Raw genomic sequence first — 19890 nt, 5'->3', positions numbered from 1 at the left:
CTAACCACTAAGCTGCCGTGCGCTAAATATTGTCTATATTTACTAAACACACAAAATTCAATAATGATGCAAGATAATCATTAATAGCCACTCGTATTCTAGTCAGCGTTACCAACATTTTTAACAGAAGTGCCCGATGCATTATTTTACATACATTTTTGCAAAACCAATAGAAGAAACCTCAGATCCTTCTTACATCTACAGTACTGTGTGTGATCAGTGTTGCTTCTGCCACGTTTCCCTCATCGTCTCCTACAGTTTGTAGATCTGTGAACGCTCTGTTGTGTTTCTAATCAATGTGAGTCACAGGAGTATTTTCATTCCTCCGTGCTGAGTCACTGACCCTCATGGTGGGTTGGGGGGGGGGGGGGCTTTTCTACACTCTGTCTGCTCATTACTGCAAAGCCATCTGCTCCACTGACATCAAACATTGTCTCAAACAAATGCTGCCTTTAAAGACTCTGTATCTGTCTCTGTGTACTTCACAACTTTGTTCTTGAGGCGGCAAGAACAAGAGGAACATTAAGAACTAGAAAAGCACTCGGAGAGTGCAGACTTACGCCAAGCAGCTCAAGCCCAGCTAACACACTAACACTTGTGCAAGATGTGGTCTCTTCCTTTTTAAGTTTATACATGAGACGTTTACTGTATGCATTTATTATTACCAAAAATAAATGTGGAAGTAACTTTTACTTTGAGTACCATTTAATTGAGCTATTTTTTTACTTGTACTCGAGTACTTTATGTATGACTTACTTGTACTTGTACTTGAGTACAATTTCAATCAAGTAACAGTACTTCTACTTGAATAGAATATATCAGTACTTTTTACACTTCCATCAGAATAAATATACAGTGACGGTCATAAAATGTACACTCGTTTTCTAACATCGGGACCTAAAACCATTGTGCTTTTCTGTAGGAGTCTCGATCTGGGCAGAAGAAGAAGGTGAGATGACTCCGGAGGAGACGCGCTCATCTCCTCAGTGGTCGGAAGAGTGCTGCGAGGAGATGTGGGATCGAGTGGAGGGAGTACGACACAAACTCACACGAATCCTGAACCCGGCCAAAATCACGCCGTACCTTCGCCAGTGCAAAGTCATTGACGAGCAGGACGAGGACGAGGTGCTCAACTCCCCGCAGTATCCTCTGCGCATCAGCAAAGCCGGTAGGCAGCAGCTAGCTGTCAGGTGTCAGAGAATTTAGCAACAATACAAATGATCTCAAAGGAGAAATCACACACGTTGATGGTTTATTGTTTGTAGATGAACTGGCACTAGGGCTGGGCGATATGGACCAAAACTCATATCTCAATGTTTTTTCTCAAAATGGTCATATACGATATAAATCTCAATGTTTTTAACTCAATAAAGTCTTTCCAGAAAGACAATTCTTTAAATTAAATAGTTAAATTTGCTGATGAAAACAACTTTCTCTCCTTAACATTGATATACACCAAATATATACTGTACATGAACACAAATTTGTTTGATGGGCCAATATATGATTCAAGACAAAGAAGCAAAACACTACTAAAACACTATTAAAATAAGAAACTTTGATTGGTATCACTGTCAACAAAAGGACTGTAAAGCCACTGATAAATAATACCAAGCAAACTTGTGCAAATTGTATTTATGGAATACAATGTAAAAAATAAAATATTCAAATAATAAAGCAAAAAGTACAGCACAGAGTGACAGAATATCCACTCCCCAAAAGGTTTTACATCAGTTATATGTTATAGCCTGACCGCTTAATCGGCTGGGCTATTGGCCACTGTTGATTAATCATTTACAGCTCAAATTGTCCCAATTAATCAGCTGTACCGAATACATGGTTGGGCTATAAATTTGAGGCAAATTGTGTTGCAATAAACAAATGCAAGTGATGATAGTTTTTATTTGTGATGTGCTTTTTGTGGTTGGATCATCCTCTATGCCGACGACACCTCTGTGTTTGTCTATTGACCGATGTTAATTAAGCGTTTACAGCTAAAATCAGCCCTATTTATTGGCTGTACCTAATAATCGGTTGGGCTGTAAATTGTGTTGCAACAACCAAATGCAAATGATAATAGTTTTTACTTGTGATGTGTTTTTTTTGTGGTGGTATTATCCTGTATGCCGATGACTCCTCTGTGTTTGTTTGATATATTTTTTCTCTTATGATTTATCGTTAAGGTCGTCTGCTGGACATTCTGCGTGGACAGGGTCCACGAGGTCTTCAAGCCTTCATGGAGTCTTTGGAATTTTACCATCCGGAGCAGTTCACACAGCTGACTGGACAGCAGGCAACACAGCGGTGCTCACTCATTCTGGGCAAGTAGACCTTTCACTAGAAGCCAATGGAAAAAAAATATTTAAAGTTGTTGTTTTTTCTTTAGCATTCTTGATTTATTTCCATCTTACTTTGACTGGTACCCTCCTTTATATCGATCCGTCTGTCATTCCAGATGAGGAAGGTCCGGAGGGTTTGACTCAGTTTCTGCTACTGGAGGTGCGAAAGCTGAGGGAACAAGTTCGAAACAGCCGCATGTGCGAGCGTCGCCTTTCTCAGCGCTGCAGGATGGCCGAGGAGGAGCGAAGCAGAGCTGAGGGCAAAGTTCAGGAGTTACGTCACGACAGGCTGCAGCTGGAGAGGTGTGGTTAGCTTAGCAAGCTAGCATGGTGTCACAACGTAACCACACCACATGTACTCAATAGTCGTTTATATTTCTGCAGCTTCGTAACTGTTTTTTTTTTTTTTTTTTTAACCTTTATTTAAAAAGGCAAGTCCCATTAAGATAAGATGCTATCTTTTACAGCTACTGTGCTAATGTTTAATTTTAAATACTTTTGCCATTTATGATTTAATAAACAATTACTAATTATTTAAGTTTGTTTTTAACAAAACAATATACTGGCACATTTTTCATTAAATTCCAGTTATATTTCCGGATTAAATTAATTCTTCTTTTTTTTAATTAATTAAATATAGGCTACTGTGTTATTATGCTGATATATATTAATTATAACAATGAACAATAATAATAATAAAATGTATGATACAGTTTGTGTAAACATTTTCCAAAGTAAGCAATAACTTACTAGCTTTTTAATTATCTAAAACATAACACATGTAATTATTTTGAGAAAGAAATAACAGGAAAAAAAAAATCACAAGTGTAGAACACTTTTTTAAATAATATGATTTTTTTTTTTCTTTGTTTTTTGTTTTAGTCTTAATATTTTTTTGTCTTGATAATTTTTTGGGGGGGGAGGATCTTAACTCCATTAACTTTCCATTCCTGATTTATTTTTTCATTTTTTATTTAAAAAAAAAATTCACAAAAAAACTAAATATATCAGGTAAAGAAATCATATGATTTACAAAAGTGTTCCACACTTGTGACTTTTTTTTAATTCAGTTGCTCTAATCCTCTTCCATAGTAATTTACCACTAACATCTCCTCATTTAGGTTTTCTGTTTTTTTCATCAGAATAACTTTTTTTATTATCTTAATTTATTTATTATCTTATTTTATCTTAAAGTGATATTTTGTGCTTTCTCGAAGCATGGAGGATCTCATTGTTTTCCTTTTAGGCTCAGTGAAGCGGATCCAAACATCATTATTTGTATTCACCGCTCTTATTTACTTAAATGTTTTCTCCATGATCACAAGGCTTCGTCATGACTGGGAGTCGGCCAGTCGGGAGCTGGTAAAGCTGAAGGACCGACACCTGGAGCAGGCGGTGAAATACTCCAGGACGTTGGAAGAACAGGCCAAATGCACAAGCAGAGAGCGAGAACTACTGAAGCAGGTGATGCTTGCAGCTCCTGTTTAACATCAGGGTTGAGGTCAATTGTAATTGTTATTGCATAGTTTATAATTAATTACAATTATGGAAAAATTATAATTAAAACTGTAATCCACAAAAATCTGTTTGTTATAATCATAATTGAAATGTGATTGAGTTCAGATCATTTACTTTGTAATTGTAATTCTATGGAATTTCATGGAAATTTTATAAAAACTGTCAATTACAATTTAATTAAACGCAAACCTGGGGAACCATGTTTAAGTTCTATGGCTTAAACATACGTAGTTGACAACAAAAATATGATTCATATCATCTTTTCCCACTACCTGTCAGTTCTCTTCAGGGTCATTTTACCATTAAAAAATATATAAATCTAGGGGTATTCTGACTGAAAAAATGCTTAGACCAAAAATATTAATACCAATATTTTCATTGATTAGGAAGCCTAACAAGGAAACCAAGAGATAAGAAACAAATTCGATGATTGATTGTGTTTTTTAGTGTATTTTACATCTGATTTAAGACGAGGGGGAAAATGTAGCCGTTATCACAAGAGATGCTAACAGAAAGCTAACACAAGAGGAAGGTTCACTTTTATTAGGTTATTTATTTCAGGCTCAGTAAGTTTAATTAAAATTTGATTGTAATTGAACTGTAGTAATTGAGAACGTAATTGTAATTGTCTTTCAGGGGAAAAATAATTTTATAATTTTAATTGTAATTTGGAAAAATGCGGGCCACTGTAATGATAATTGAGTTGGAATTGTACATGTATAATTGAAGATGTAATTGTAATTGAAAAATGTAGTTTACCCCAACCCTGGCAGTTACAGAAGTAGAGTGAGTGTAGAAAGGGAGAAACAGAAGATAATATAGCCCAGGGCGATAGAACGATGTTGTTAAGTTTAGCTTCATCAGCGCTTTCACCACATGTCTGCCACACCTCGCACGTATCAACCGCAGAGATTAAAAAAAAAGCTGTTATCAGATCAGATGAATCTGCTGTTTTACACACAGGTAGAGGAGCTGAGGTCCAGACTAACACAGGCCGATAATCCAAGCCCTGATGTAGCAGAAAGCACCCAGAGTGTCTGTTTGCTGCCCCATGGAGGACAAAGTTCACCCCCTCCCCCTGATCACCAGGAGAACCTGCTGATCCCATCAGAGGTCCCACAGGAGGAGAGTAAAGAACCTCTGACGACAAACCCTCCTCCCACCACAGGAGTCATCGTAGGTCTCCGTTCATACGCCGCGTTGTGTTTCTGCTGCGTTTTCTAAGCTCTGGTTGTGTTTCACCTCAGGCTCTGATGGACATCCTGCAGCAGGACCGCAGGGAGGCAGCGGAGCAAAGGCAGGAACTCTGCAACATCATCTCCAGGCTGCAGGGGGAGCTGCAGAGTACCGAAGAGAATAAAGACATGGTGCACATAATTCTGATTCTGAGTGACAAAATCAGCACAAGATTCAGATTTTGAGGACAAGTCAAAGTTTTGAACCATTAATGATAAATTGATTAAACATTAATATGCGCTGCATGTTCGCGATGACACTTTCAATGCTTTTGCCTATTTGTCAGTAGCTCGCGGTCAACACTCCAGTATTCCGTTTCAATACAAGCATTTTTGAATGAATGTAAACATATTGGGCCTATACACCCAGATAACCCAGAAGTGGCACATAATAAACAGGATTGTGATTTCTAAAGACACCTGCTGACCCTGAAGGATTGTAACTTTGTGTTTAACTGTGTTAGCCTGTGACTAAAAGCTTCCTGATCCGAGAAGATGAATCAACCTTGTAAATTAGTTGTGATTGTGCTCGTAGCTGGATGTGCAGTGCGAGCATCTGCAGCTGAAGGTGAGGACTCTCCAGCTGGACTGGGAGATGGAGCAGAAGAGGAGTGTGTCCTATTTCAACCAAATCATGGAGTTGGAGAAAGAAAGGGATCAGGTGTGTGTGTGTTTGTCAGACTCACTACAGGCCTTATGAGCTGCTTGTTTTTGCCTAAGACGCCCATGAAACAGCGCAACTGTCTCCCCAGGCCCTGCGCAGCCGAGACAGTCTGCAGCTGGAGTACACTGACTGCCTGCTGGATAAAAACCGTCTGCGTAAACGCATCGCGGAGCTGCAGGCCAACCTGGAGCAGCAGCAGAGAGAGCTGGAGAGAGAGAAGGAGCGACGGAGCGAGCAGATGGAGCAGAGCAGCCCCTGTCTGCACTGTGTGAGTTAGAAACAGGAAACACAGAGGACGAGCACACTTTTAATGCAGCATCAATGTACTTCTTCTCATTTATGTGAAACCTCAGAATGGCCTTGCTGAAGCTTGAGCATTAAAAATAGAAAATGTTTTTTCTTTGCACTTTATTCATAAATAACTTTATTAACTTTATTACTGTTCTATAATATGTGTTTTGCAAATGTTATGTTTTTTTTATGGGATTTGAAGAATACTCCAAATGTTTAATTTTTTCAAAAACTTCCTGCTTTTTTTTTTATTTTTATTTTTTTACATTTTATCGTGATTTAAACCACTACCGATAAATGTGGTCATATTTAAAATTTTGATTACCTAATATTAAAAAAAGATTAAAAGCTTGCTGCTACTGTTAACAAATGCTGGACTGATAATGATAAAGTGACACCTGATGAGAATGTGTGTCCTCTGCAGTCCCACCTGTCCCTGTGCAGCGAGGAGCAGTGCTTCGGACCCTGCTGCTCCGACGACCTGGACCTCAGCCCTCAGCACAGCAGCATCATAAGAAGGGTCAGTGCACTCCGTATTTTTCACAGTTATGTCAATCATGACATTAGATTTGGCAAAAATCATGTTTTTATTGTAAAGCTGAGCTTTAAAATGCTGTGTCAAGCATTCTGATTGATCAAAGTATTGCTGAATAACACCCATGCGTAACGGCATCAATGAGTGGAACAAAAAATAGCACTACGCATGGCACAGCAGAAACCTGAATGAAAATGGATATGTATTTATTTCAAGCCAAATTGCAAGATCTAGTGGTCAAAAATAAGACTAATAATAATGATTGGAATCAATTTGACTGTGTTACAGTTACACACTTGTTCCCAAACTTGTAGAAAACTTTGGCACAGTTGTGGCAAAGTGGGCTTCCTCCTGAACTTTTTTGTTCACCAAACTTGCTGAAGTTGATGTCCATACAATAGTTCAATTTTTTTTGCTTTTGTAGCCTTCCCTACTGAGAAATGGCTTTGTATTTTATGTAAATCTTTAGTTTTTTGGGGGGCGGACTACAGATTTCTGCATTTAAAACATGATTTATTCTCGTTCAGTATCATATATTTCCAAAATTTCACATAATCTGTAACTACTAAGGGTTCCACTTTAATCTGGACAAAAATTAGTCATGTAGGTCATGTAGGAGCTTAGAAAAACTTTATTTGTTATGGGTATGTGATTTTTGGAGAAAAATGGCTGGGGCTTAAGAGGTTAATCTATATCTCCTCCTTACCTTGGTGAACATGTGGGCGACCCTGAGAAGTCGTTTTCTAGTTCAAGGGAACAGAATCGTAGCAACTGGTGCAAAGCAAGTGGACTTTGTCCCTTCTGCTGTTCGCCTGTTGTTGTTACTCACTTACAGAATGTGTCAGTTTTTCACAGGGTTAGGGAAAGGGGGGCTTGTGTTGCATTTATCAGCTTTATGAATACACTTTGGATCAGGGGTAGACTGGGACAAAAAATCCACCCTAGCATTTTCTTTTCAAACTAGCCCACAATATTATCAGTGAAACCATGTAGAAGCCGTTATTAAGTCAGTGATGCTGAACATGTGGCTCTTTATGTCTTAATTTTATTTATTCTTCCCCTAGAAAACCTTGAAATGGGAAAACTTTTTAACCCTTTTTTACTTATTTCCTTTGGCCATCGCCTCTTTTCAAAAGGTTCTGACACTTTTTTCAGACTTTAGCTACCTTTTGCCAATAAATATTCCTTTTTTCCTATTTTTTATCCATTTTTCAATGTCCTTTGTTCAATTTTTACCCCTTTTCAAAAAGTTCTGACACTTTTTCAGATTACAGCTACCTTTTGTCAATAAATAACCCTTTTTTTCCTTATTTTTTCCCTAAGTTCTTATTTGACACTTGTATTGAATTTTTGTCCTTTCTTTAATTTTTTTGCCCCACTTTTCATCCAAATAAGCTAACTTTTGCCCAATGAATACCACTTGTTTCCTCTTTTTTTCTACATTTAGCCTCTTTTTGTTCCACATTTCTGCCCTTTCTCACTATTGTTTGCCACATTTTACCCATTTAAGTTACCCTTTGCCATTACATACCACCTGGTTCCTCTTTATTTTTCCATAATATGGCCACTTTTGACTGCTTTTTATCCATTTTAGTCACTTTTCACTCTTTTCTTGCCATGTTTTTGCCACTTTGGGACCATTTTTGGCCACCTGTTACCATGTCTGCCTCCACTTGCTCGTAAAAAAGAAAGAATAATTTAATTTTGATCTGTCATTGTGTTAGTTGGCCAGTGTTGTTTGCTCGAGCACCTTTGTGTCACTGTGTGCGATTTATGAAGCCTTAGGTTACTGGAATCCTCAGGAATCCTTGTTTCGTCAGTTAGGATGAGATGTTGTAACATCTGTGACATGCCGGTACTTGTTCATCTGCTCTCACTGCTTCTCTTTCCCCCACAACAGACGCCCGCCAGAGGCCACGCTAATGAAAACTCTGAGGGTAATAATCTATGTGCACTGACAGATGGAAGATGTTTTCATTTTCCTGGTTAAATAAAGAGTTTGGAGCTGACTTGTTTCTCTTCCTGCTGATTACAGATTATTGCTTCAACTCAGAGGAGAACCTGTTGTTCACAGTGAGTGGACAAATAAAAAGAAATAAATGTTGTAATGACAATGAAAAGCATTGATGCTTATCATCTGTGTTCAACTCTCAGACGGAGAACGATGAAAAGGAAATCAATCGTCTCTCCATATTCACTTTCCCACCTTGTATGAACTCCATCAACCGACGATTCAACACAGAGTGAGTTCATTGGTCTGTTCATGGCACAAAACACGACATGACTTTCAATGGTTATTAGAAATTCATATTCAATAATGTTAAACATTTATAAATCTGACCAGTGATGACATGTATAGCCGCATGTCATCATTTAACCGCTGGCTATCGAGGTGGTGTCCAGAAAACGAGGTGGGCTTCATTGATTATTGGAGATCCTTCTGGGGAAAACCGAACCTGATAGGAAGAGATGGAATCCATCCTACTTTGGCGGGAGCATCTCGACTATCAGAAAACATGGCACAGTCACTGTTATGACATCTCATGAATGAGACCATGTTACAGAGGGGGAGTCCTCCACGCCCCTCTGCGCTTGCCTTAGGACAGTTTCCCTCCCATTGCTATTATGATAGCTGTGTTCATCGCCATGACAACTGTTGTGATGGTGATGAATATTATTTTATGGAGATGGTGTCTGTCCCCCGACCCAAATTTCACAATGATTTTAACATAAAATCAAATAAAAGAGCTATCAATTATAAAAATCTGAAAAAAATTAAAATCTCAAATCTAGAAACACCAAAACATAAAACCATTAGATGTGCTCTATTAAATATTAGATCACTGAGATCCAAATCTCTACTAGTAAATGACCTTATCTGCTTTACTGTAAAGTGTCTTGAGATACCATCAGTTATGATTTGGCGCTATACAAATAAAAGATTGATTGATTGATTGATATAAATTACATTTAAACAGAATCTTTTTCAAAAATATGAGCAAAAAATAATGAAAACACATCTGATTGAGTAAAATAACAAATGAAAGTAGAAAAAAATCTCAAAACACAATTATCATTTAAATGATACAAGTTTTAAAAAAAGATTATTTGAGGGAAGAAATATGTAAAAAAAAAAAATGTCTTCTTAGGTAAAAGTCTATAATGTAAATACATATAATTGTTTGGGTTAACAATCAGTAAAAAAAAAACAACAAAATAAATTACTCTAATCATTCTATTCAATGGAATATTTCTAATTATTTTATGTTTGAAAGTTATTTGATCCAGTTTTTAAATTATGTAAACAGAAAATGAAAAATAATCCATCCATCCATCCATCTTCTCCCGCTTAGCCGTTTCCGGGTCGCGGGGGCAGCATCCTCAGTAGGGAGGCCCAGACTTCCCTCTCCCCGGCCACTTCCTCCAGCTCTTCCGGGGGGACCCCGAGACGTTCCCAGGCCAGCCGAGAGACATAGTCTCTCCAGCGTGTCCTGGGTCTTCCCCGGGGCCTCCTTCCGGAGGGGCGTGCCCTGAATGCCTCACTAGGGAGGCGTTCAGGGGGCATCCTAATTAGGTGCCCGAGCCACCTCATCTGGCTCTTCTCGATGTGGAGGAGCAGCGACTCTACTTTGAGCCCCTCCCGAATGACTGAGCTTCTCACCCTATAATCTCACCCTAATAATGATAAATGAATATTTGAAAAGAATTAAAGAAACATAGATAATGAAATATTTTATTTATATATATATATATATATATATATATATATATATATATATATATATATATATTAAAAACGATTGTTAAAAAAAACCCAACAAAATAAATATCAAATAAAATAAAATAAAAATGAAATTTTTTTATAGAGTGCTTTTCATATATAAAATATAATTCAATGTGCTTTACATCATAACATTTTTACACAGAATAAAAAAATACCCCACGCAAACATTCCACAAGAAACCCTGACTACATCACATAAACCCACTCACACAGACACACAGAATTAAAATAAGGACAACTGCACATGATAAACATTCCTGATTTAAAAACTCAAAACTTTCATCAATATAAGGGGTGCAATACATACAATACACAAAAAAACAACAACCTGGAACCACAAACAGGCAATTTCAGAACAGACAAATGACACAAGAACTGAAAAAGAAACAACAAAAACGAAGTAGAAATCAATACACAAAGACAAAACAAACACAAAGAAAACTCAAAATCAAGTTAGAAAAACTATGAACTAGACCAGGGGTCTGCAACCTGTGGCTCTGGAGCCTCATGTGGCTCTTTGACTCTTTTGTAATGGCTCTCATGAGTACCCGCTCACTCATACGTGTTCATGATTCTTCAAAAATAGAACATAACACACACATATTTAATGCAAATCATTTTATTTCATCTTCTTAAATTGAACAATTAATATTCAGGCTTTATCTTCTTATTTAACTCAAATTAAACATAAAATTATGTTGCTTTCAAGGCAATAAAAATGATATAATTATAAGAAATTATATTATAGTAAAGGTTTGTAATATTAATACTAATATATTATGATTATATTGTTATTAAAGGAAAATAATAAACTTGAAATTAAAAAAAAGAATAAATATAAATAAATAAATACAAAACAATTAATTAACCTGCCTGTGTTATATATAAATTTTGTGATATTTACCACATAAGTAGCTTCATTGAATATGTCCCCTTTAAACAGGCATTTAAACTTTAAATATAATATATAATTTTAACTGTATAGAATCTATTGTTTTCATTGAAAAGGTATTTTTTTTGGCTCCGTAACGACTTTAATCAAAGTGAGATTTGGCAAAATGGCTCCTTTGAGAGTAAAGGTTGCCGAACGCTGAACGAGACACTTACACAGAAGTGAACTAAACATCACGTTAATGTTTGTCCAATTCTTCTCCCTAAAGGTTTGACTCTGGGGGCAGTGATGAAAATGATAACTTTCCAGGTGAATACAGAGGAAAATGGAGAAGCCGTAGCCTGCACTGTATTTACCGTACTCTGTATTTCTGAATGAAAACACTGTGTGGTGTTTGTAGGTGAGCAGAGTGAACCGTCTCTCTGGGATTCCTGGACCTCATTGCACTCTCACCTTTTTCCCCCCGACCTGGTCAACATCCCAGTGGTCTCTTCACAGCAGCAGAACCCCAGCGTTCTCAGGTAGGAACTTCCTGAGGATGTCCGATAATATCTTAAAGCTGATGGAGAAGATCGTTTATTTATCAGATAAAAACATAGTGTTACAGGCCTCATAAGTTAATGAATCCAAGATTATTTGCTTGGGAAAGAAAGATGCAAAAGCTTGAAATTGTCACTGGAAAGTTAGTTTTACCCTCCTCTGTAAACAATTCCTTATTGACATTGTCGGAAAAGTTTTGCACGTTGTATTGTGGGATGTGGAGTCCCATATAGACGGACGCGTGGATATTCTTTTTACCTCCTTCTTACCATGATTTCTTGTGTTTGCCAAAGTGAATTTCCAACACATTTCTAGTGTTTCCACTGAAAATTATTAGATGTCATTAGGATTGACGTGATATAAGGAATACTGGGAACAAACTACAAAATTGGAGTCAAGTGGATCACTCTCCTCCTTTTCTGGTGACATTTGTTTTAGGGCTGGTAAGTATCGTTCACCCCTAGTTAACAGACATGTACGTCACTCTTCCCATCCCTAAGGAACTCACCACAATCCCCTTCGTCGAGTCCAACCACCCCACCCAAGCGTGGCCGAGTCAACCTGGCTGATGATGTCATGATCGTTGGCGGAAACCATACTGGGATCTTTGTCAGTTATGTGAAGTCTGGATCTGCAGCTGAGAAATGTGGACTGAAAGAAGGCAGTGAGCTGCTGGAGGTGAGCTTATCTCAATGAAAACATGCACATTAGAAGACAAACAAAGGTTTTAATACACAGAGGGAGTGATTGACGACACAGCAATTGATGAATTCATTCTTGATTTATTGCTTCATGTTATTTAACAGTATTTCAAGAGATCTTTGAATGACGCAATATCATTTTCAAAAATAAACTGTCCAATAAATATAATATTTAACAAAGATAGTGATAATGTTAACAGCGTCTGAAACACTTCTCTTCAAATTGTCAATAAAATTAAATTGATATAATGTTGCTAACAGCACTATAGTCAATTTTCAAAAAAATAGCTAATTGTAAATGTCCAGGCATGTTTGTATTGCGATTGTACAATTAAAGTAAAAATGCTTTATCAGGTTTATTTAATATTTGCAGTTTTGAATAGAGATTTACTACCAAACAAGACAAGATACTGTGATAATCCTTAAATAGTAATTTTTGTCCTTAATAAATACAGTAGCAAAATGAAACAGAGACACAGAATTACCATGAAAATAAAGAGGCATATTTAAATAAAATAATAAAAATAAAATCATAATAATAATAGGCAACATACACACGAGACAACAACTCACACTCCCATTCACTCCAACTGGGCAATCTAGAGACTCCAATGAACCTAACAGTCATGTTTTTAAATGGTGGGAGATAATGAAGTACCCGGAGAAATCCCATGCAAGCATGGGGAGAACATGCAAACTCAAAAAAGCTGAAGAGGGTTGAAAAAGTTGAAAAAGCTGAAGAAAGTTGAAAAAAGCTCATTAAGGTTGAAAAAGTTGAAAAAAGCCAAATAAGGTTGAAAAAGGTTGAAATTGGTTGAAGGCACTAGCTGAACATGTTCAAATTGGTTAAAGAATGGCTGTGGATGAAGGACTTGAAAGTTTAAAAATGTTGAAGAAGGTTAAAAAAGTTCAAAAGAAGAAAAAAAAAAGCTGAAGACAGTTGGAATAGGCTAAAAAATGTTGAAATGGGTTAGAATAGCTGTGTTCATAAAGGTGACAATTATAAAAATTGCAGAAAGAAAGCTTAAAAAAACAATGCAAGCACTGAGAGAACATGCAAACTCCATAAAAATGGGATTTGAGCTCAAAACTCAGTGCAGTTGAAGGGCTGTTTGTCAAAACAGTGGAACATAGAGAAAAGTTGAACACAACAATTGAAAGACAACAGATGGATTCATTATTTAAAAGTCGAATGGTTGAAAACCGTTGAAGAACGGCTGAACAGCTGAGGTGGCCTCCTGCATCCTCACTAATAACAATAACTATTTCAATGATTAGATGATAAGCGTTGTTGTGTGACAGTTCCTGTGTTCACGTGTCTTTATCTTGGGGTTGTGCAGCTGGAACATGTTCTGTTTGGTGGGGGGAGTGTCCAGCTCAGCCAGTGCACGGCTGAAGTCGCCCACTTCTCTCTGCAGTGGTGGACCGAGCCTTCTGCACTCAAACACCAGAGCAACCCCGAGGGTAAGTCTACACACACACACACACACACACTATGGGGGGTGGATCATTTCTAAATGAATGCTCACCAGTCCATCGCACGTGTACCTGCCTATCTAACTTTCACTAAACTTACCTAACTTAAGTAGTTAGGCTATAGTGATCAGGCGCCTGTCACTGTGTAGCACCTTCTGCGTGACATGTAAACACTGAGAAAAAAAATTAGGTGCTTACGTGTTCAGGCGTGTACACGCGTGCAAGTCAGTAAGTGTGTGTGTGTGTGTGTTGAGTGTTGTATCCTGTCCAATCACAGCAACGATCTGACTCAGAGCGTAACACTACAGTCACTACCACTCTATGGACGGGTGTCATGACACAGACTGGACTAAATGGTGGTCAGTTATACACTCAACACTCACACACACACTTACATACCTGCACACGTGTACATGCCTGCACGCGTAAGCGCCTAATAATTTTTTCTAAGTGTTTACATGTCACGTAGATGGTGATCGATAGTGAAGGGCACCTGTGTGACTGATATATTTATGTTTGTTAGGTGCACATCCAGGTGTGGCGTATGTGTGCATACACTTTTGATGTGTATGCACATTAAAGAGTCTGCAAACCTGTTAAGACGTCTGCAAGCACACATGCGGACGTGCCTTGTGCATTGTGCCCGTGTAGCCATTCTAAGTCTATGGAAAATGTAGATCAGACGTGCAGGCGCAGGGTACGTTCGTTTATGCGATCATTGGACTGGTGCGCATGAATTTAGAATGTCTCCACCCCCTCCCCCCCCACCCCCACAGGTGACTTCTCTCACACCTGACTTCCCCTCTCTGCCTCTCCCGTCCTCAGCCTACTCCAAGCTCCACTCCCAGCTGTCGTCGCCTTCTTTCCCAGGAGCAGATTCCTTCTACGTGCGAGTCAACCTCAACATGGAGCCGCACGGTGACACCCCGTCCATGGCCGTGTCGTGTGATGACATTTTGCATGTGACAGACACGAGACACAACGGGAAATACCACTGGAAGTGTTCACTAGTGGACCCAGAAACAGCCAAACCCGTGAAGAGCGGAGCAATGCCAAACTACAACAGGTACACCCGTTGAAGATATCAAAGTAAATGTCCTCAAAAAAGTTGTCTGAATAAATGAAACCTTAACATAAGTACACTCGTTCATTCTGCAATGCACCCAAATAGATTTATTCCAAACATCTAGTTACCAACATTTATAAAGGTCTTTTCATTTGTACACATTTCTGTGGACTTGCCAAATAGTTTGAACTAATAACTAATAATAACTTTTTCCCCCCTAATTTTATTACATTGGTGTTTTTCCTTTTTTTTTTTACTCTGCTGTCTGTTATTTAGTGTATTTTTCTTATATTACAATAGGTCCTGGTGTCTTGAAAGATGCTTATACTCAAATACATTGTATTATTATTACTATTATAAAAACAAATTGAGACAAACTTTTTACCAGATGACAATGTACGTAACAAAATGCTGTTTATTATCATTTATGTTTTTGTTTTGTCTTTTTTAGTTGGTAATCGTGCTTTAAAAGACAAAAGTCAGTAAAACATTTACTTTTGCTGAAAGAAAATGTGTTGCCTCCGTATGAATAATGGGTATAAAACTGAAAAACACTCCTTTACGTCTTTTAAACCTAATTTTTTTAAGTCTGTCTGTGCAGTGGCTTTCAATATTCCTTCAAAACGCTTCTTCCTCTTTTTTCAAATTGAGAATATCAACCAAAATGATCTCTCTTCATCCCTTCAAACACTATTTAGGTGAAACTAAAGCAAACATATTCTCCAATATCAATAAGAGCATGAATAACCAATGTTACCATCATTTTCCTTTCAGGGCTCAGCAGTTATTACTTGTGCACTTACGACAAATGTCCCTGGAGCAGAAAGACTTTAGGAAAAGGATTGTAAGTAAACCACATTTTAACCTTTGTGCATTTCAGATTTAAATGTTTTTGTGTCAAACTCATGGCCAGGGGGCATCCAGTTTAGGAGAAAGTAAAAATGAGAGAAAAAGCATGAATCATTGTGTAAATTACAGACTAATTCAGTTGTAGATATCTTAGCACTTCCAAATACACACATTTAATGAAACTCTACTATATGTGCAGGGCTCACATTTTTCCGTTTTTTTATATTGCTAATTGTTGACATAACTCTTAATTTTTCCAAAATTCTGCAAAATTACTCAATTTATTCCACAAAATGGGTTTTCTCCGGGTATTCTGGTTTGCTCCCACAGTCAAAAAACATAACTGTTACTGTTTTTCTGAGATTTTTTTCCATTTCCAAACATGCAGTTTTTAAAGAAAGCTCCATCCCGCGTCCGATTGGTCAAAGCAGCTAGGCCCAGTGGCCGTGGGGTCGGCTCCACTCAGCAGGTCTTTTACACACTCAGCAAACGTAAGCTCTGGATCCATTTCTCTTTAAAAAGCATTTCTAACATTTATATTTGGTGTGTTTATTGGCGTTTTCTCACGTGTACCTTTTTCTATCAGGTCATGAGGAGCAGTTGATCCCGTACAGTTTGGTGCATCCAGTGCAGGTCCAGACCAAGCGTCCGATCATCTTCTCCCCATGCATTCTGTCCCATAGTCTGATCGAGCGTATGCTGCAACCTGCAGAGTCCGCGTTGATGTTTGACTCCTGTTCTCCAGGTAAGACTCACCAAACACCTACAAAGCTTTATTTTTTACCTTATTTTCCTGTCCTCCCTTTGTTCAGAGCCTATTCCACCCTCAGAGAGACAAGACAAGAAGATTTTCCTTCTGAATTCCTCGAGTTCAGAACAGACTGTGGGCATCCGGCTGCAGTCGATACAGGACGTCATCAGCCAAGTAATAAACCAGGATTAAACAACAGGCTTACCTGCCATTACCTTATTATCTGTGTATGCATTTATTTTAGGTGCAGTGAAGGTCAAATCTAATGTATAGAAGCTAAGTACATTTTAAGTTAAAGTGAATTTTAAGTGGAAATGTAGGTACATTTTCAGTGGAAATTGAAGTGAAGTGAAGGCGAGGGCCGTTTATCGCCGCTTGCGGCTATATTGGTTATCCTTAATATTCACAATTAACACATACTTGTTGAATTTTTTATTTAAATTTTTTTTTTTTTTTTTTTGTTTTTTTTTTTTTTTGCCCAGCTTGTGTTTTTTAAAATAAATTTAAAAAGAAAGTAATAACTTTCTGCATTTATTTGTTGTTCTAGGCATATGCCTCAGTTAAGTTACACTAAAGTCAAAGTTGGTTTAAAAGCCACAGACATATTGTATGTTTATTTTTTATTTTAAGTTGTTGACACATGGCATGTTAAAGCCAATGTTATGAGTGTAAAATATGCCAATAAAATATATTTCATACATAATGTTCTCATAAAGGTGTCCACATTTGCAGATTAGTTGTTTCTTAAGTCATATACAGTATTTAAAAAATAAATAAATTGCAATAATCGCTTTATACTTCAACATCGAGATTTATCGCATCGTATCGTGACCTATGTATCGGGATACGAATTGTATCGCCAGATGCCAGGCAATACACACCCCTAATGAATAACAAAGCTAAAATGGAAGGAGAATAGAGGCGATAACTTTACTTTCCTCCTCAGGATAAGCACTGTCTGTTAGAGCTGGGACTGTCGTGTGTGGAGGGTTTACTACGACAAGGCATCTACCCCATCGTTATTCACGTCCGCCCCAAGAACAAAAAGCACCAGAAGCTGAGGTGAGTGCGCACTAATACACTGATCATGTGAGTAAATAAAAGCTTATTGAAGAGAGAGATTTCATTTATCGATGAAGGGGAAATCAGGGTGTCAGTAGCAGCTCATTGCAGATACAAATAAAGCATTAATAATAACATTATAAAAGCTAAAGACAAAATGAAATTTTAATGGCGAGAGCTTCAGTAATTTGGTAAATTGTACCATTAAAATTCAAACCTGGCCGGAGTTGAATTTTGAATTTGACTTTTTATTTTGACAGTCTTCAGAAAAAAAAAAAAAAAACCCAGAACAAACAACACTCAATCATCTAATTCATCAGTCAAAAGAGTGTAAGTTGAAGTAAAAGCTTACTGTATACACACCTACCCCATTAAAAAAACAAAACAAACAAGGCTCTCTAGATAACATGAAAAATATATAATAACAATAACTAATGTTACAAATTTTACAATACACATTAAATATATATTATGCACAAATTGCTATATATATGTACAGTTTATAATCGAAATTCTTTTGATTTCTACACCCAACGATTACATAATCGAGAAAAAACGATTACTTAAAAGAAAAAAAAAAAAAGAGTTTTATTTGCATGTTTTACCCTCCCCACGCCCCTCTCAATGCTAAAGCTAGCCTGCAGGCTAACAAGAGGAAAGTTGTTGCTAGTGGTCTTGAAACATGGCAGGAGAAATGCAGCAAAAACGCTTGGTGAACTTATTTGGGAACTAGGGATGTCCGAACCGATATCCCATATCAGCCAAAAAACAATATGGGATTTTATCAGACTGCATGTAAAATTTCCAATATAATATGTATTGTTTTTTTTTAATTTATTTATTTCAATATCTTCTATTTTGTTTTTGAATTTATTTTGTTCAATCATAGAATTTTCCTATTCTAAAAGGTTTTTTTTTTTAATAATCAAGCCTTTTCTAACATTCCACACTACAAAATAAGTAATAAAAGTATGTATGATTCGTGCCGATATTGTATTGATATGATATCGTATCAGAAGTGAAAAGGTTGTAACAGGACATCCCTAATGGGAACACTGGGTTTGATGATGAAGACCTAGAGCAAAGACACATCACGTGCAAGAAGTGTTTTGTTTTGTGCAAAAGTGAACATACTTGATTTTAGTGTTTGAAGGATTTTATTTATGTTTAAAGAATATATTTTATGGTTTTTTTTGTACAAAAAATAAATAACTCTTTGGTTGACAAATAATCGTTTGAATAATTTCAATTATGACTAAAATAATCGTGATTATTATTTTTTCTATTATCGAGCAGCCCTAGTACAAAGGATATTAGTATCATCTGCAAATAACACATATTTTAGTTTCAAAATGACTAATAACTAACCAAAGAGTTGTGACGTTTGGTGTCTTGAAACAGGAAGTTGTTCCCTCGCTGTAAGGAGGACACTGTGATGGAGAAGGTTTGCCAGGATGCTGAGCTGCAGCTGGAGACGCTGCCTCTGCTTTACTGCAGCGTGGAGCCAAACACCTGGAGCTGCACCAATGAGCTGCTGGCAGCTCTGCAGAGAACCATCCACAGTCAGCAGAGAGCCGTGGCCTGGGTTGAACTGGACAGGCTGCAGTAGAAAGGCTTTAATACGGTAATATTGGCCTGGGGGTGTTCAACTACTTCTTCATCAGGGCCACACTTTAAATCTAGGGAGAACATTTTCCAAAACAAATGATATTTTTCACATCTGTACGAGCAATGATATAATTTTTTTTGGTAATAAAACTGTTCAACAGCTGTCGGGTTAAACTGACATTTGTCTTTGTAGTTTTACATGTCAGTGCTTCAATAAGGTGCTTTTTTTTTTACAAAAATAAAAAAAAGTTAATATATACTGTATATATAAAAAAACAAAAAAATTAATCATATTCCTTTCAGCACTTTTCTGTGACACTGGCAACTCTGAGCTCTATGTTTTTCAGTTAAAAATTCTAAGAAATTACAATAAAAGCAATTATGTTTGTCTGATTAAATCGATGATTATTCTGAATGGCAATTTTTTTTATTGGCCCAACAAAGCAAGGCAATATTATGTAGCATTTCTAGAGGTTTTTGTGCATTAAAATGTTTTTAATCATTTATCACTGACATGTGGTCCTGCACAGGTACTATTGTTGTTGTGGGACGTCAGACAAATAATTTTAGTGAAAGTCCG

General features: G+C 37.1%; 1 protein-coding gene across 4 annotated transcripts in view; it reads left to right on the top strand.

Moving 5' to 3' along the window:
- LOC114469029 (caspase recruitment domain-containing protein 10) overlaps window positions 1-19569 on the top strand; it is a 22620-nt gene extending 3051 nt beyond the window's left edge. For 2 of the 4 annotated variants that reach the window (XM_028456253.1, XM_028456252.1), the window contains exons 2-24: window positions 923-1168; window positions 2184-2321; window positions 2456-2642; window positions 3665-3803; window positions 4821-5033; window positions 5105-5224; window positions 5628-5753; window positions 5845-6024; window positions 6472-6567; window positions 8483-8519; window positions 8618-8655; window positions 8737-8825; window positions 11526-11566; window positions 11658-11778; window positions 12298-12475; window positions 13839-13962; window positions 14800-15040; window positions 15815-15884; window positions 16278-16380; window positions 16476-16634; window positions 16702-16814; window positions 17587-17702; window positions 19104-19569. In XM_028456253.1, coding sequence (XP_028312054.1) covers window positions 955-1168; window positions 2184-2321; window positions 2456-2642; window positions 3665-3803; window positions 4821-5033; window positions 5105-5224; window positions 5628-5753; window positions 5845-6024; window positions 6472-6567; window positions 8483-8519; window positions 8618-8655; window positions 8737-8825; window positions 11526-11566; window positions 11658-11778; window positions 12298-12475; window positions 13839-13962; window positions 14800-15040; window positions 15815-15884; window positions 16278-16380; window positions 16476-16634; window positions 16702-16814; window positions 17587-17702; window positions 19104-19311 — 3051 coding nt within the window. In that variant the 5' untranslated portion in view covers window positions 923-954 and the 3' untranslated portion in view covers window positions 19312-19569. Of the gene's footprint in view, window positions 1-922; window positions 1169-2183; window positions 2322-2455; window positions 2643-3664; window positions 3804-4820; window positions 5034-5104; window positions 5225-5627; window positions 5754-5844; window positions 6025-6471; window positions 6568-8482; window positions 8520-8617; window positions 8656-8736; window positions 8826-11525; window positions 11567-11657; window positions 11779-12297; window positions 12476-13838; window positions 13963-14799; window positions 15041-15814; window positions 15885-16277; window positions 16381-16475; window positions 16815-16884; window positions 16998-17586; window positions 17703-19103 lie in introns of those variants that run through there. The other 2 variants (XM_028456255.1, XM_028456254.1) reach the window with 2 other exon arrangements.
- The last annotated feature ends 321 nt before the right edge of the window (window positions 19570-19890 follow it).

This window comes from Gouania willdenowi, chromosome 8 (assembly GCF_900634775.1).
Source record: "Gouania willdenowi chromosome 8, fGouWil2.1, whole genome shotgun sequence".
Classification (NCBI taxonomy): Eukaryota; Metazoa; Chordata; class Actinopteri; order Blenniiformes; family Gobiesocidae; genus Gouania; species Gouania willdenowi.
This window is presented reverse-complemented; position numbering and strand designations above follow the sequence as displayed.